At 40.4% G+C, this 15,080-nt stretch overlaps 1 protein-coding gene across 1 annotated transcript in view; it reads right to left on the bottom strand.

Annotated features, from left to right (window-relative positions):
- The window catches only part of SHISA9 (shisa family member 9), a 350,409-nt gene that overhangs the window by 323,613 nt on the left and 11,716 nt on the right, over positions 1-15,080 (bottom strand). The window contains exon 2 of the mRNA XM_069569411.1: positions 12,566-12,693. Within this exon, the coding sequence (XP_069425512.1) occupies positions 12,566-12,693 (128 nt within the window). The remainder of the gene's footprint in view (positions 1-12,565; positions 12,694-15,080) is intronic.

Here is a 15,080-nt window from a genome sequence, read left to right as displayed (position 1 = left end):
TCTAAAAGTTAGATGAGATAACCTAAGTATTGGAAACTGTGGGTAATTTATGATGGTAGATTTTGCTTATAGAAATCAGCATTCTTTCCCATGCAAGTGACAGAAACCCGACTCAAGCTGACTGAGTTTGAAAGAAATTTGTTCTGTTACGGAAAGGCCCGTGGCTTCAGGTATGGCTGGATCCAGGAACTCAAACAATATCAGAACTAAACTCATTCTCTCCCCCTTTCCATTCTGCCTTTCTCTTCCATGTCTTTATCCCATGGCAGGATGCTCCCTCCCCTTGTGATGGCAAGGTAGCTTCAAGCAGCTCCTACCTCCTAGCAACCCTAAGTGATTTTTCTTCCAAGCAGTTCAACAACATGATAGACCTTATTCACATTGAAATAAAATGAAATGATCTCATTTACATAGAATTAATAATCATTACGACTGGAGATTATTTTGTATCTACAAAGAGGCGATGATTAATGACAGAAGCAAGATTTTCAGTACCACATTATGTGAAGAGGTTCATAATTATATGTATAATGGTGGTGGTTTATTCGCTAAGTTATGTTCAACTCTTGCGACCCTATGGACTGCAGCCTGCCAGGCTTCTCTGTCCATGGGACTTTCCAGGCAAGAATACTGGAGTGGGTTGCTATTTCCTTCTCCAGGAGATCTTCCCAAGCCAGGAATCGAACCCACTTCTCCTGCACTGCAAGCAGATTCTTTATCAACTGAGCTATGAAGGAAGCCCATAGGTGTAATACTCATGTAAATTAAATAACAATGATTACATGTTTAAAGAATCATACCAGGATCTGAACCTACCCACCTCTATGCTTATTAGCAGAACAAAAATCTTCATAATGAACAATTTTTAAAAATATGCTTATACAGTCATGAACATTTTGTAATATACAGAAGTATTAAGTCACTACACTGTGTATCTGGAACTAACATGGTGTTGTGGGTTAATTCAGTGAAAAAAAGAAGCAGGATCAGGGTTTAACTTCAATCATTGTTCTAGTCTATGGATTTGGGGAAAACTGCCTTATTTATGTTTTCTTTAAACAGAGACAATATTCTCTCATGTCTTTAGGTGTACATCTTATGTGTAACTGAACCACTTTACTAAACAGTAGAAATCAACACCACATTGTAGGAAAAGTTAAGACTCCGAGCTCCCAATGCAGGGGGCCTGCGTTCAATCCCTGGCCAGGGATCTAGATCCCACATGCTGCAACTAAAGATCATGTGTGCTGGCCACAACTAAGACCTAGCACAACTATAAATAAGTAAATATTTAAAAAAACACACACACAACATTGTAAATCAACTGCATTTCAATGAAATAATGTTTTTAAAGTGCACATTCTTGTCTTCACTAATACAATTTTTAATATAGTAAACATGCAATTTCTCTCTTAAAAGTAAAACATGCTTATACAATACCCCTGTCAGTTATTATCAAAGGATTGTTTGACTGAGGACCTTCCTTGACTTTGAATGTATGCACTAAATAGTTTTAAAAAAATGCCTCTGAAGAATGAGGTGCTTTCTCCATTCCTTGTTAGTACTTAATAAAGAAAATTAAAAATTAAAAAAAAAAATTACATGCTGCCCCTTGCACAACTTTCAATTCATGGGCTTCAGGCAGTTCAATACTTTGTTAAAATATCTGAGTATCTGAATATTTTAAACAGCTTTCTTTGGACAACAGTTAAGGCATCAAACTAAGGAGGAACTGCACCAAGAACTATGAAGTCTATCCCTGTGCTTCACATCCTTAAGTCCATTTCCAAGAACTGCCAAATAAACATATATCTGTGATCAGTAATTGTGTCCTAAATATTCACTTTTAAATAGCAATTCATCCACTTTTCATCACTCTGAATTAACAACCATATCAATATCTCAGCTAATTTGCTTGCACAATTTGTTAAATAATTCTATTTATTTTTATTTATTTATTTTTCTTGGCTGTACTGGGTCTTCATTGCTGTGCGGTTTTTCTCTAGTTGCAGGGGCTGCTCTTCATTGCGGTGCCCAGGCCTCTCCCTGCTACGGCCCCTCCTGTTGCGGAGCACAGTCTCTAGAGTGTGTGGGCTTCAGCAGTTGGAGCACGTGGGCTCTGCAGTTGCAGCTCCCGGGCTCTAGAGCGTAGGCTCAGTAGATGCGGCTCATGGGCGTTGCTGCTCCACTCTGTGTTGGATCTTCCCAGATCAGGGATAGGACCTGTGTCTCCTGCACTGGCAGGTGTGTTCTCCACCACTGAACCACCAGGGAAGCACACTAATGTTTTCTAAACAGTGTTAACTTCACAAGTTTCACGGCTGTGTCACTTTAGAAAGAAAAACAGAACCCATGCATTTCCATGTACTTCAGTCTCATTATTTGTAAAATGCAAAGAATGGGCTGACTTTAAGCTCCATGAAGTCATATACGCATGCATACATACATATATATATCCCTATATACGTGTGTGTGTATATATACCTACATACATATATATGCACGCGTGCACACACACACAAAATGCTCCACACACACAAAAATCTCCATATCCCTAGCACTAAGCCCCAGTGCCTACCATATAGTAGGTACTCAATACATACCCATCTGATGAGCAAACCATTTAAGGAATAATCAGTAATTCCCCAAAATGTAAGTCTGTGTTCTCACTTTCAACTGACTGGTGGCCAAAAAAAAAAAAAAAAAAAAAAAAAACCAGAGAGATAATATAAGGATGCTGGAATGAGATTTTTCATAAAATCAAATTCATTCAGTTTAGGAGTTGTATTTTATTTTGAGAGCTATATCTAACCTAAATGTTTGGTGTTACAATGCCCATATCATTTGTGAAATGATGCTGATTGCTTTCATAGTTACTTTTTACATCATTATCTTCCTTAGCAAAATTGAAAGCACACTATATTGGTCCCTCCATTCTTGTTTTGGTTTTTTTGTGGTTTTTTTTGGTCACCTTTGAAACCAAAAATGTGGTAAACCAAAGGCAAAATGACTCCCAAAGTTCTTTCTAGCTCTGAAATTCTGTAAGATAGACTTCTTGCTGGGTGGCTTGAATAAATACATCCGGGGTGTGATTCAGCACCATGGACAAATCTCCCTGGACTAAGGGCTGGATTTCAAAGTGTAAAAATCCAGGCTCTGCTTTGAGCTCGGCCGTCTTCGTGTAAGCACACAACTCCAGGCCTAATACCTAAATTAATGAGTCTAAGTCTCCATTCAATGAAATATTCAGATTATGATTACATTTAGTTTCATTAACTGCATTCTCAGACTAATGTGACCGGATTTCCTTTTCAACTTGTAATTAACTTTACTGAGAATTCTTAATTGGGATTTTTTTCCTAAAGCCTTATTACAAATTCTTTTAATATATGCATTATGGTATTAAACTATGTTGCTTAATTTTATATTGGCTGTTATTTTTAAAAGAAGAAAATATTCAGGGACTTCCATGGCAGTTCAGTGATTAAGACTCTGTGCTCTCAGTGCAGGGACCACAGGTTCGATTCCTGGTCAGGCAAAAAAGGTCCCACAATGCTCAGAAAAGAAAAAAAAAAAGAAGGAGAAAATATTCAATGCTAATCTCCAAGAACAGCAAGCTGACAGAGACTGTTCTGCAAAGAATCTGTACTCAAACCTGAAAGCTGATCCTGAAGTTTTGGGCTTCCCACATCAGACATGGCACTTTAACTTTCCTACCAAAAGCAGTGTGACCCTAAAGGACCAAATCCTCTTCTCCCCTTATATAATTTGTATAAAACCAATCAGACATGCAAGAGAGATCTGTATTCTAGGACTGGTAATCCTCTTCTCAATCAAAAGCAAGCAAAGTCAGTACATAAAAATCTTCTGCTTTCTTTCACTCTGGTTCCTGGAAAGTTGTTGGGGACTATTTCTCTCACAGAACAAAATACCTATTTCTCAGGAAAATCTGTCATTCCCTTCCCTCCCCATCAGCCCCAGGTGTTTTGAGGAGGCCGGCATGATGCTCCCACAGCATTCCGTACTTACTCCCATCACGCTGCTTTGCAAGTACCTATTTCCCCTTCTGCCTCCCTGGCTGCATCACAGGCTCCAGGAGGATATTTCTTATTTTTCTCTCATTCACCCTCATACCTCCAGTTTTCACAGAGCATTGTGTGACACATAGCAGAATTTTAGTAAATTTTAGTTCAGTGTTGATGAAGACATGGAAATATTAATGACAAGAAAGCAAAGATCGGTGAATATCTGAGTCTTCCAGAAATGATGGCTCTATCCAGTTGGTCCATTTTCAAAGAAGCGTGTCATCTAATACAGTGATTCTTAATGAGGATCAATAAATAAAGGGGAGTAGGAGAAAAGACATAATCTGGTACGTCATCCACTGCATGTCCTTGAAAGAAATGAGAAAGGTCATGAATAGAGTTCATGCCTGAATCCATGTCTAGGGTCTGAAGTGTTAAGTGTTAATTGCTCAGTCATTTCTGACTCTTTGCGATCCCATGGACTATAGCCTGCCAGGCTCCTCTGTCCGTGGGATTCTCCAGGCAAGAATACTAAAGTAAGTAGCCATTCCCATTTCCAGGGGATCTTCCCAACCCAGAGATGGAACCCGGGTCTTCTGCATTGCAAGCAGTTTCTTGACCATCTGAGCCACCAGGGAAGCCTAGGATCTGAACTCCTTATCAAATATGTAGGGGCCTTGGGCAGATTACTTAAACTCTCAATGCCCTAGCTTCCTCATCTGTAGTATGGGGGTGCAGTACCTATTTCAATTATTTCATGGATTGTTGTGAGAAGGGAAATGCATACATGTAGTAGGTACAGAACAAACGTTATTATTTCATGTATTCCTCTCTTTTTTAATCCACCCTGTCAATCACATAACAAGCATGTTGCATCTTTTAGTCCCTATACCTAAATAGAAATGCTCTCCCAAAGGAGCTGGATAGGCTTTCCCTAGAATGGAAAGAGCAGAACTTGGCATCTTTTAAACTAAACCAGACACTGTGATAAGCACTTGGGCTTTCTTTACAAATAGTCCTACAGCTGGTTGGAAGCACTTTGAAAGGCAATGTAGATCCAATTAGTCAATGCCATGTGGCCAGCATTAGTAGCAATTTTGAAAAGAGCCCAGGATATGACTTACAGAAAGTGCTATTTTTTTTTTCTTTTAAGGGATCTGTTTCTGTTGCTTGTGCATACACACACACACACACACACACACACAATCTCATTTTTCTAGGTGGAAATACAAGGCATGTTTGGGGCCAGACAGATTTCTATGGGTCTGGTCTGCTAGTGTAAGAAAATATTAAAATCAACACTCAGAACAAAAGCTCATGTGTTTTAATGGGACCTGAAGGAAAACATAAGACTCAGGAACAAATGGCTAAGAACGGGACACCTGCTGCACCCCGGTTATTTCTTCGGGAAAGAGTTGACAGTTTCTTCAGTTCTCATTTACATCCGAAACAGTAGTAGAACACACACACACACACACAAATGGGGTTATCAACAGGCAGCATGAAAGTATGTTCACTGTGAAGACAACTGCATGATAAATGCTGCTGATGAGCATCACTGGCCCCTAGGCTATGGACTACCTTAGCATCAATGCTCAGTCATTCCACAAATAATAACAGTGACAATCAATATATATGCTACCGGGCATTACAGTAAATCCTTCGTATGTGTTCTTTTATCTCCAAAACAAACTTGTAAGGTAGATGTTATTTTACTCTTTTCAGTGAGTGGAAAACTGAAGTTTACAGAATTAAATTAATATTTCCAGGATTCCACAGCTCACAGATGACAGAGCATACATACACCCAATCCAACGATGTCCACCCCTCAAGCCTATATCTCCCACACCCTCACTGCACTATCTCAAAGACAAACGGTCTACTGTTAAATGAGCAACATCACATGTTAGGATTCCATCTATAATGCTGAATACTTCAGGAGAAAACCAGGGCTCTAATCTAAAACCATATCAAGTGAACTCAGGCCACAGCACTAAACCTAAAAATGTTTTTAGGGACTTCCCTAATGGTCCAAAGGTTAAGAATTGGCCTTGCAATGCAGCAGACACAGGTTCAATCCCTAGTCGGGGAACTAAGATCCAACATAACATGGGGCAACTAAGCCTGAGCCACAGCTAGAGAGCCCTTGTGCTGCAACACAAGATCCCACATGATGCAATGAACATCCCATGGGCCACAACTAAGACCCAATGCAACCAAATAAGTGTTTTCTCTTAAAGTGTTTCTAGTGAACCCAGTGTGGCCCAACCCCCTAACTCTTAGCAATGCTATAATCTACTGACCTGTGTGCAAAACTATTTGCAGTCATAGATCTTCAGATGGAAAGACTACCTGTCCAGTCATTTCAGGAACACGAGTGCTGGTAGCTGTCACTTCTTAGAAGAGAATTAAAGCCTCATATGAGTCAAAATTAGCCAAGCTTCCTCAAAACTCAAAAATCTCAAGGGTCCTGTTAATGGGTTCCCCTGGACTTCTTACAGAGCTCCGGCAAGGGAGTCATTCATAGACGCATGTAATCATTCATTCGACAAATGTCTGTTGAACACTGTAATTTCTAGGCAGTGGAGGTGCAGAAAAGAATAAAACAAATGTAATCCTTGCCCCTACCCCTAGGAAGCTTAAAACAGCAATCTCCTCTGTGCTTCTCAAACATAGCCTGCTTGGAGACTAGTCCCGCCTAAGTCCTGAGACTGACATTCTCCATCCCACCCAACTGATTGCTCAGGAGTCTGACAACTGAGTCAAGGGAGCCAGGTTGATGGTCGGTCAGAAACCAACCACATTTTCTCTCTCTGGATAAAGTGAACTGAAAGACACTGTGATTGAGCATACTAAGGACAGAAACAAAAGTGATGCTTTACCCACTCTACTTCCTTAAGTCCCTAAGGTGCCCTGATTCTCATCCTTCCTAAGCCTGGATATTCACCAGGAGATAACCCACATGCCTCCATTAAAGTTCATGCTATGATATTGTATTGGTTTTGCTATACATCAATCAATACAATATTGTAAAGTAATTCACCTCCAATTAAAATAAATAAATTTATATTTAAAGTTCAGGCTACAGACTCAGACAGACCGGGGTTTGAATCCCAGCTCCTCTGTGAATTAACTCTGCTATGGTGGACAAGCTGTGTAACTTTTAATTTTATTAGTTTCAAATATACACAAATATAGACTAGAATAATGAATCCCCATGTAGTTGGTTACCTGGCTGTAATAACAGTATTTTTCCCATTTTGTTTCATCTACTATACCCCACAATTTTATATATTCCTGGCGATGTTAAAAATAAATCTCAGTTATCATGCCAGTTCTTTAGTTTCCATGAATCTCGGTTTTCTCCTTCATAAAACAGGGATAACGATACCTCTTCCACAGGCTTTTTCATTTATTAGACAAAAATTTATGGAGCTTCTGTCATGAGCCAGCCCAGTCCTGCCGTGGGGAGTACAGCTGTGACAATACGAAGCTTTTTTCTTGTGGAGTTTACAATATAGTGAAAGAGGAATAAATTTAAATCATGAGCATGACAACTTCAGAGAATACAAAAGTTATAGAGAGAATAGTGGGGAAATGGGGAACCGTAGGTGACTTGGGAGCCAGAGGTAAACAAGGATGTCCTCTCTAGTGCGGTGGCAATAGGGGTAACAGATGAGGTGCAAGAGGCCTGGGATCCTGTGCTATAGACAAAAAGCACAGCAGGTGCAAAGGCCCTGAGGCAGAGATGAGCTAGGCTGTTTAAGCATTGTTTTGCATATTAAAGGAGTTAATATATTCAAAACATTTAGCACCTGTGCCTGGCCCAAATGAAAGAAAAGGTGTCAGTCACCCAGTCATGTCTGACTCTGCAAGCCCATGGCCTATAACCCACTGCCTGGCTCCTCTGTCCATGGGATTTCCTAGGCAAGAATATTGGAGTGAGTTGCCATTTCCTCCTCCAGGGGATCGTCCCAGCCCAGGGATCAAACGCCTGTCCCATGTTTCCCGCACTGGCCAGCAGGTTACCACTAGCACCACTTGGAAAGCCCTTCTTTTCCTTTATACATTATTACAAAATATTGAGGACAGTTCCCTGTGCTATACAGTAGGCCCGTGTTGGTAATTCCTCCCAATTTTTAGAAAGTATGTGGGAATATTCCTTCTAGTATTTCAAAAAAAAATCGAGTATGGGACATCCTGGGTGCCTTTGTAAATATGGACAAATGAATGAAAATCCATTTAACCCTAAACATGAGCTGTACAACATCTTCAGAAACTAAGTCACGGATCTGCTTTTCATCTGATTCCTCATAAACCCGCTTAGAAATGGTCCTGGGGACGGATAGGGTGGGAGCAGAAGCTGGAATAAGAATCCGGTCTTTCTGATGAGTTCTATGCCCTGAAATAGCAAGTCAGCATTTCACCAGAGTTTGGGGTGAGATCTCACTTGCTCAGATTATGCCCGTGAAATAAATACTACAACACTGACTCCATTCAAAAGTGGAGCTGTATGTTTGTACGGAGTGTAAGGGTCCTTTGTCCCATGAATAGATATGAGAGCACAGTCAGGACATCAGCTGGTTCCATTCCAACACTGAGCAGGTGCATAACTTAACGCGAGGCTTTCATAGACACTGGGCAACACTTTATACAGTGGCAATAAAGGCTGTGTAATTGCCACTGACTTATTTCATGTTGTTTCCAGCCTTTGCCACATCGTTAAACAATATTGCACAACCAAAATTCTCCTATCAAGTCAGCTGCAATAACTATAACATAGTGTTCTGGATTGAATCCTGGAGCAGAAAAGGGACATCAGAGAAGAAACTAGTGAGAGTCAAACAATACCTACCATTTGGCTAAAAATAATGTACAAATATTGACTTCTTACTTTTGACATATAACTATGGTGTACCATAGTCATGTAAGATGTTAACATCAGGGGCAAGTGGGTGAGAACTCTGTGTACTATTACCTTTGCTACTTTCCTATAAATATAAAATTATTCCCAAATTAAAACTTTATTGCAAAAAAAGCGTGCTTTTAGCACAAACAAGTCAAGAAATGTTGATCCCGGTTGTATTTGGTCCCCACAGTCCCTCACTCAAATCTCACAATCTTGACACTAAAAGAAGTCTACATTTACCCTGGACTCTCAGAAGGTGGGGTTGGGGGGGGGCTGTCACTGGCAAACAGGGCGGCTGGGGTGGGGAGACGGCGCACGTTCACAGCACTTGAGAACAAAATGCGCCTTCAAAAGCAAACTGTAATTACGCAGAAGCCGAGGAGCTTTTGCAGAAAATCACTCTCTCATCTGAATCTACATCCTGTTAATCAAAGAGGTCCAAGCCCTTTTGATTATCAGACTAAATATTTTTAGCCAATAACACTGAATGCCTGAAAAGACCCTGAACAGCATCTGCTGGAAGATAAAAAAAGGCGAGTCCTGCCTATATCAGAGGAAAAATAAACCATAGGAAACTGATAAAGGTTGGCAAAAGAAATTTCCCAATATTGAAGCCTTTTCCTCCCTATTTGCCTTCACTCTAGTCCTTCCTGACTCCCCTCCTTCCAAATATCCAGGTTTCTAGACTGACTGCTGGTTCGCTTAGTGTTTGAAGCATAAGGAAAAGTGCAGAAAGTGATCTAGTGTTAGTCTCAAGAGGAGAAGATGATTATTCTCTTAAAGCAATGTCAAGTGGGTCACCAAACAGAGATAAAAATAACATTTAAGTTGGAACTTCAATCAAATCTCACAACTTGAATATTTAGTGAAGAACACCCTAAAAAGGGCACAATTGTGCCCCTTCTTGTTGGATCACAAATAGATGCATCTTTCCACTTTTTGTAATGGTAAATCTTTGCAGCTCCCATAATGTCCAGAAAAGGGCTTTATATTCATTGTGTGCCCGGACTCTTTGTGACCCCATGGACTGTAGCCCACCAGGCTCCTCTGTGCATGGAATTTTCCAGGCAAGAATACTAGAGTAGGTTGCCATTTCCTATGCCATTGTATTCAGTAGTGGCATTCTAATTCTGGCACCAAGAGCTGGTCTTACTTTCTGATTTTCAGACAAGATTCCTTCTCTCTTAGTTCTCTGTTAGTCAGTGGGCTCTGGAGACTGCGTGGCTTCTTGAACCTTTAATAACTGATAATGTCAGCCACCTAGCTCTTATCTTCTCAATGAACTCCAAAAATCATTGTTTCTTTTGAACACGTGATTTTTCCCACGTGTCCATAGTATGTAAAGAGCTCCTGTAAATCAATAAAAGACAAACACTTTATTACAAGTAAATATTATCACTACCAACTACTGAATTAATTTGTTATTTAAATTAAACTCATTAATGTAAACCTGTAGAACAGCTATATGCTCTTATTTTCCAGATATTCCCAAAAAATACTAGGAAATAAGGATGGAACCAACTAGTAGAACTACATAATATTAATATCTGTGGTAATTCCTAGGAGAATGCACTGTTTGTGACATTGTACCTAGAATTCTCCCCTGCAGTTTGTCAGGAAAGCTCTAGTGCAATTCCACCCAGTAAAATATTACAAGACACATTTTTTTCCTTGATGTAAAAGATCACTGATTACTGAAACACAAATATAGACTAAAAGCAAGACTCATAAATAAACCAAGTTAGTCAGTCACAGGAGACTTCTGAAATACTCGGTACCTTGAGACCCATCTCTGAACCACAATTTATTTTCAGTACAACTTTAAACAAAGATCCCTCACTAAAGCAAGATTCATTAAGGTTGCCTGCCCTTTTGCCTGACAGAGTGGTGTAATTTGAGTGACTTCAATGAGTTTGTTATTCCACTCAAGAACTGATTCAAAATCATCCTAGAAATTGAAACTTCAAATGAGAAACTTTCAACAGCCACCTTTTTATAGCCAGGGACTCAACACCATTTCAGCTTTCTCTACTTCACGGTCATATTCACTTGCTTATGATATGTAGGACACATATACACCTAGGTTCAACTTATTTTCCACTGCATTCTGAAAGAGGATGTGTTCATTCCCATCAAAGCCAGAACTGGATGCAACAACTGCTATATCGGAGTTGGCGTGATTCACCACGCCTTTCAGGGCTGTGAGATTTGGTCATAAAGCTTCCAGTGGCTGTGTATTTTGCTCTAACATGTGGCTATTTCTCATATCATTTTTCTGATCCAGTTCATAAATAAATAATGTCAAGTTATTTAATAGAAGGGAACTTAAGACTTTCTACTTAGTAACCATTTCAAACCACATACACATCAACTTTGCCAACATACTGCAACATTTCCAAGGCGATGAGAAATTATCACCATGCAGAATCAGATAGTTTGCATCACCAATGTCAAATTCCACAGACTTACTCCTCTACCCATTGAGCCTGAAAATTTGCAACCAAACAGTGCAAAACTATGATTCAGCAAATAAAACACCAGTGCTGTTTCTGGTGGAACTTTAGCAAAGGTGACCCAGACTAGAAAAACGTGCAAAAATGCCAGAACTGTTTCTGTTTTTTAAAAACCTCCAGCTACAACTAAATGCATCCTTTAAATTTTCTGGCTTTTATTATTCTAAACCAAGCCTTACACATTACTTTAATGTGGGGCTTACTTGAAAACATAATTGCTAGGAATAACCATGATAGTACACTACTGTCAAAAACAAAACAATCTGATTTTTCCCCACTCTCTATAGTCAGTACATCAGCTCCGTAATATATATTGTATATACTGACCTTTGAAAGGAAAGAAAATCTTTGGGACCATGCTAAGATTCCCAGGTATGCTCTGTCAGCTAAGGAATACCTATTGAAACACAATAGCAAATGCAACTTTTTTCCCCTGGGAGAACAACAGAACAATTTGCTTTTGTTGAATCATAGGTACACACCCAAACTAACATAACCACAATTCAAAAGCCCCCACATACATGCACAGGTATACACACACACACACACACACACACAGAGTTTGTGGATTATGTTTATGAAACTCTGGTTTCATGAAAAGTAAATCTAATTCTTCTGAACCAGTATCTGTTAGCTGAAAGCCATAGGAAACCAAAAAAGTGACAACTGGTCTACCTCACGAGGCAGACAGATAAGCAAATGAACCATTGGTTAACAGATTACCCAGTCAAGATGAACCAACAAAATAGGTTATTGGCTGACAGATTTACTATCTAGGATGAACCAACCAAGTAATCCTTTGGTTAGCTAAGTATCTAACCATGATGACCAGCCAAAAGAGCTATTAGTTAACATATGACCAAGATGAACCTCCAAAGTGGCCTGTTAACAGAAGAACCAACCATGAGAAATCCACCACGTGGATGACTCTTTAATGGAGAAACAAAGTGAAATCTGAGGATGCCACCCACAGTTAGATCTAGACGAGATAAAATAAAACTTCTTATTCAACAAAGAGAAGCTCCTCATGAACCCAAACACACACCATGAAATCTGGAGGTGTGACCACTGCTTGGGTCACCCCACGGGACTGGAACTGGATGGAGAGATATACTTACGAAGATTATTTATGGGGGTTCTGGTATCCATGTTCTCATAATGCTGGACGTGGACCACAATGTTGAGATCTCTCTCCATGTGGTCAGTGTTGCAGTGGCCCTGTGGCCTCATGACGTCTGCAAGGGCCCTGAGAGGAGAGAAAGTTTAAATTGATTCATTCAAAACAATGACTAGCACCCACTTATTCTTAAAAGTTGAAAGTGGCTCAGTCATGTCCGACTCCTTGGGACCCTATGAACTGTAGCCCACCAGGCTCCTCTATCCATGGGATTCTCCAGGCAAGAATACTGGAGTGGGTTGTCATTTCCTACTCCAGGGGATCTTCCCCACCCAGGGATCAAACCCAGGTCTCCCACATTGCAGGCAGAGGATTCTTTACCATCTGAGCTACCAGGGCTTTGGGCTTATGAACAAAAGACAAGACCCCTTTCTCCATGGAGCTACCATTTACTTAGGGTGGAGGGGAAAAAGACATAAGTAAAGAAGATCACTGCAATTAGAGATTACATAAGGATCTCCTGCAGAAGAATTCATACACCTCTCATGTTACTGATGTAATAGCAGTGTTACCCACTTTATAGTTATTGAGAGGATTAAATGATGGATATATGTAATACGTCTGCACCCAACAAGTTTAGTCACCTTTTATAACTAATCCTAATAATTAAAAAAAAAAACAATGTTTATTCCCAGGTGGCGCTAGTGGTAAAGAATATGTTTGCCAGTGCAGAAGATGTAAGAGACATGGGTTTGATCCCTGGGTCAAGAAGATCCCCTGGAGAAGAAAACTGGCAACCCGCTCCAGTATCCTTGCCTGGGAAATCCATGGACTAGAGGAGCCTGGTGGGCTACAGTCCGTGGGGTCACAAGGAGTTGGACACAACTGAGCACAGTACAGTACTCTTGCTAACCCTAGATCAACACTTCAGGTACAGCTACGGCCCAGTATTAGTAACAATCAGTAACATTTATTGAGTACTTCCCATAAGCCAGGCACTATGCTAGTCACGTGACATGCCTTAATTCAATTAGGCAGCACATAAACACATCACGAGGGTTATTACTCCTTCTTTGCAGATGAGTCAACAAAGACTCAGAGAGGTGAAGTGATTCCACTTACTTGAAATGTTCAGAATGGGAAAATCCATACGGACAGCAGATTAGTGGTTACCAGGGGCCAAGGGTGTGGGAGGGGAAATGGGAAGTCACTGTTAATGAGGGAGGGGTTTCTTTTTAGGGTGATGAAAATGTTCTAGAACTAGACAGTGGTGATGGTTGCTCAACTTTCTCAATATAGTACAAACCACTGCATTGTATACTTAAAAAAAGAGTCTGAAACTGACAGATTGGCTGATCAGGAAAAAGCCTTCCTGAGGAGGCATCTGAGCTGAGCCCTGAACAGGGAGGTGTTACTGCCATAAAGAGGATGAAAGAACATTCCAGTCAGAGGAGTCAGCAAGTGCAGAGACCCTGAGGCTTGGAAGAGTTCAGATCTGAGGGACAAGAAGGTTAATAAAGCTGAACTGCAGCCAACAAGTGGGAGAGCATTACAAGGTGTGGATTACTATACCCACTCTCCAGAACAAAGACTGCCCAGCGGGGCTTCCCTGGTAGTCCAGTGGCTAACATTCCAAGCTCCCAATTCAGGGGGCCTGGGTTCAGTCCCTGGTAAGGAAACTAGATCCCACATGCTGCAACTAAGACCTGGCACAACCAAATAAATAAATAAATATTTTTTAAAAGACTGCCCTGTAGGGCTACAGTCCATCAGGTAGCAAAGAGTTGGACATGACTGAAGCAACTTAGCATGCACGCACACACGCCCAAGTTAACCCAGCTAATCAGTGGAGGGACTAAGATACAAACCTGAATGTCTTTGAAATCACTGTTTAAGCTCCTGCCGACCCTGCACAGTAAGCAGAACCTGAAACCTGAAAGGGGCTGCAGAAAAGAAATGTTTGAAACACAAGACAGACGTCTCTCAAAACTAATTTGCCTTTTTTTCACTTCTAAACATGTTCTTTCCTAGTTGCAGGACAGGAACAGAGAGCCAGACATAGAGAACAGATTTATGGACACAGTGAGGGCAGGAGAGGGTGGGATGAACTGAGAGGCCAACACTGAGATATATATGTTACCATATGTAAAACAATAACTAATGAGAAGTTGTCGTAAGCTGATTCATGTTGATGAATGGCAGACACCAACACATTGTAAAGCAATTATCCTCCAGTTTAAAAAAAAAATTTAAGAAATACATTAAAATAAAAATAAATAGATACATAGGTTCTTTATTGAACTTCAGAGGATCTCTGAACTCCTCTAGAATTGAACAGAAATTTTATCTGTGCATTTTTCCTGAACAAGAAGCCATAGTTTGGGATTTCCCTGGCCATCCAGTGATTCTGCCTTCCAATACAAGGCTTGATCCCTGGTCGGGAAACTAAAATCTTCCATGCCGAGGGGAAACTAAGCCCACAGTCTACAATGCAGGGCCCGCACACCACAGTGAAG

The sequence above is a fragment of the Ovis canadensis genome, chromosome 24, assembly GCF_042477335.2.
Source record: "Ovis canadensis isolate MfBH-ARS-UI-01 breed Bighorn chromosome 24, ARS-UI_OviCan_v2, whole genome shotgun sequence".
NCBI classification, from domain to species: Eukaryota; Metazoa; Chordata; class Mammalia; order Artiodactyla; family Bovidae; genus Ovis; species Ovis canadensis.
Note: the sequence above shows the minus strand (reverse complement) of the source record. Positions and strands in the feature narration are given on the sequence as shown.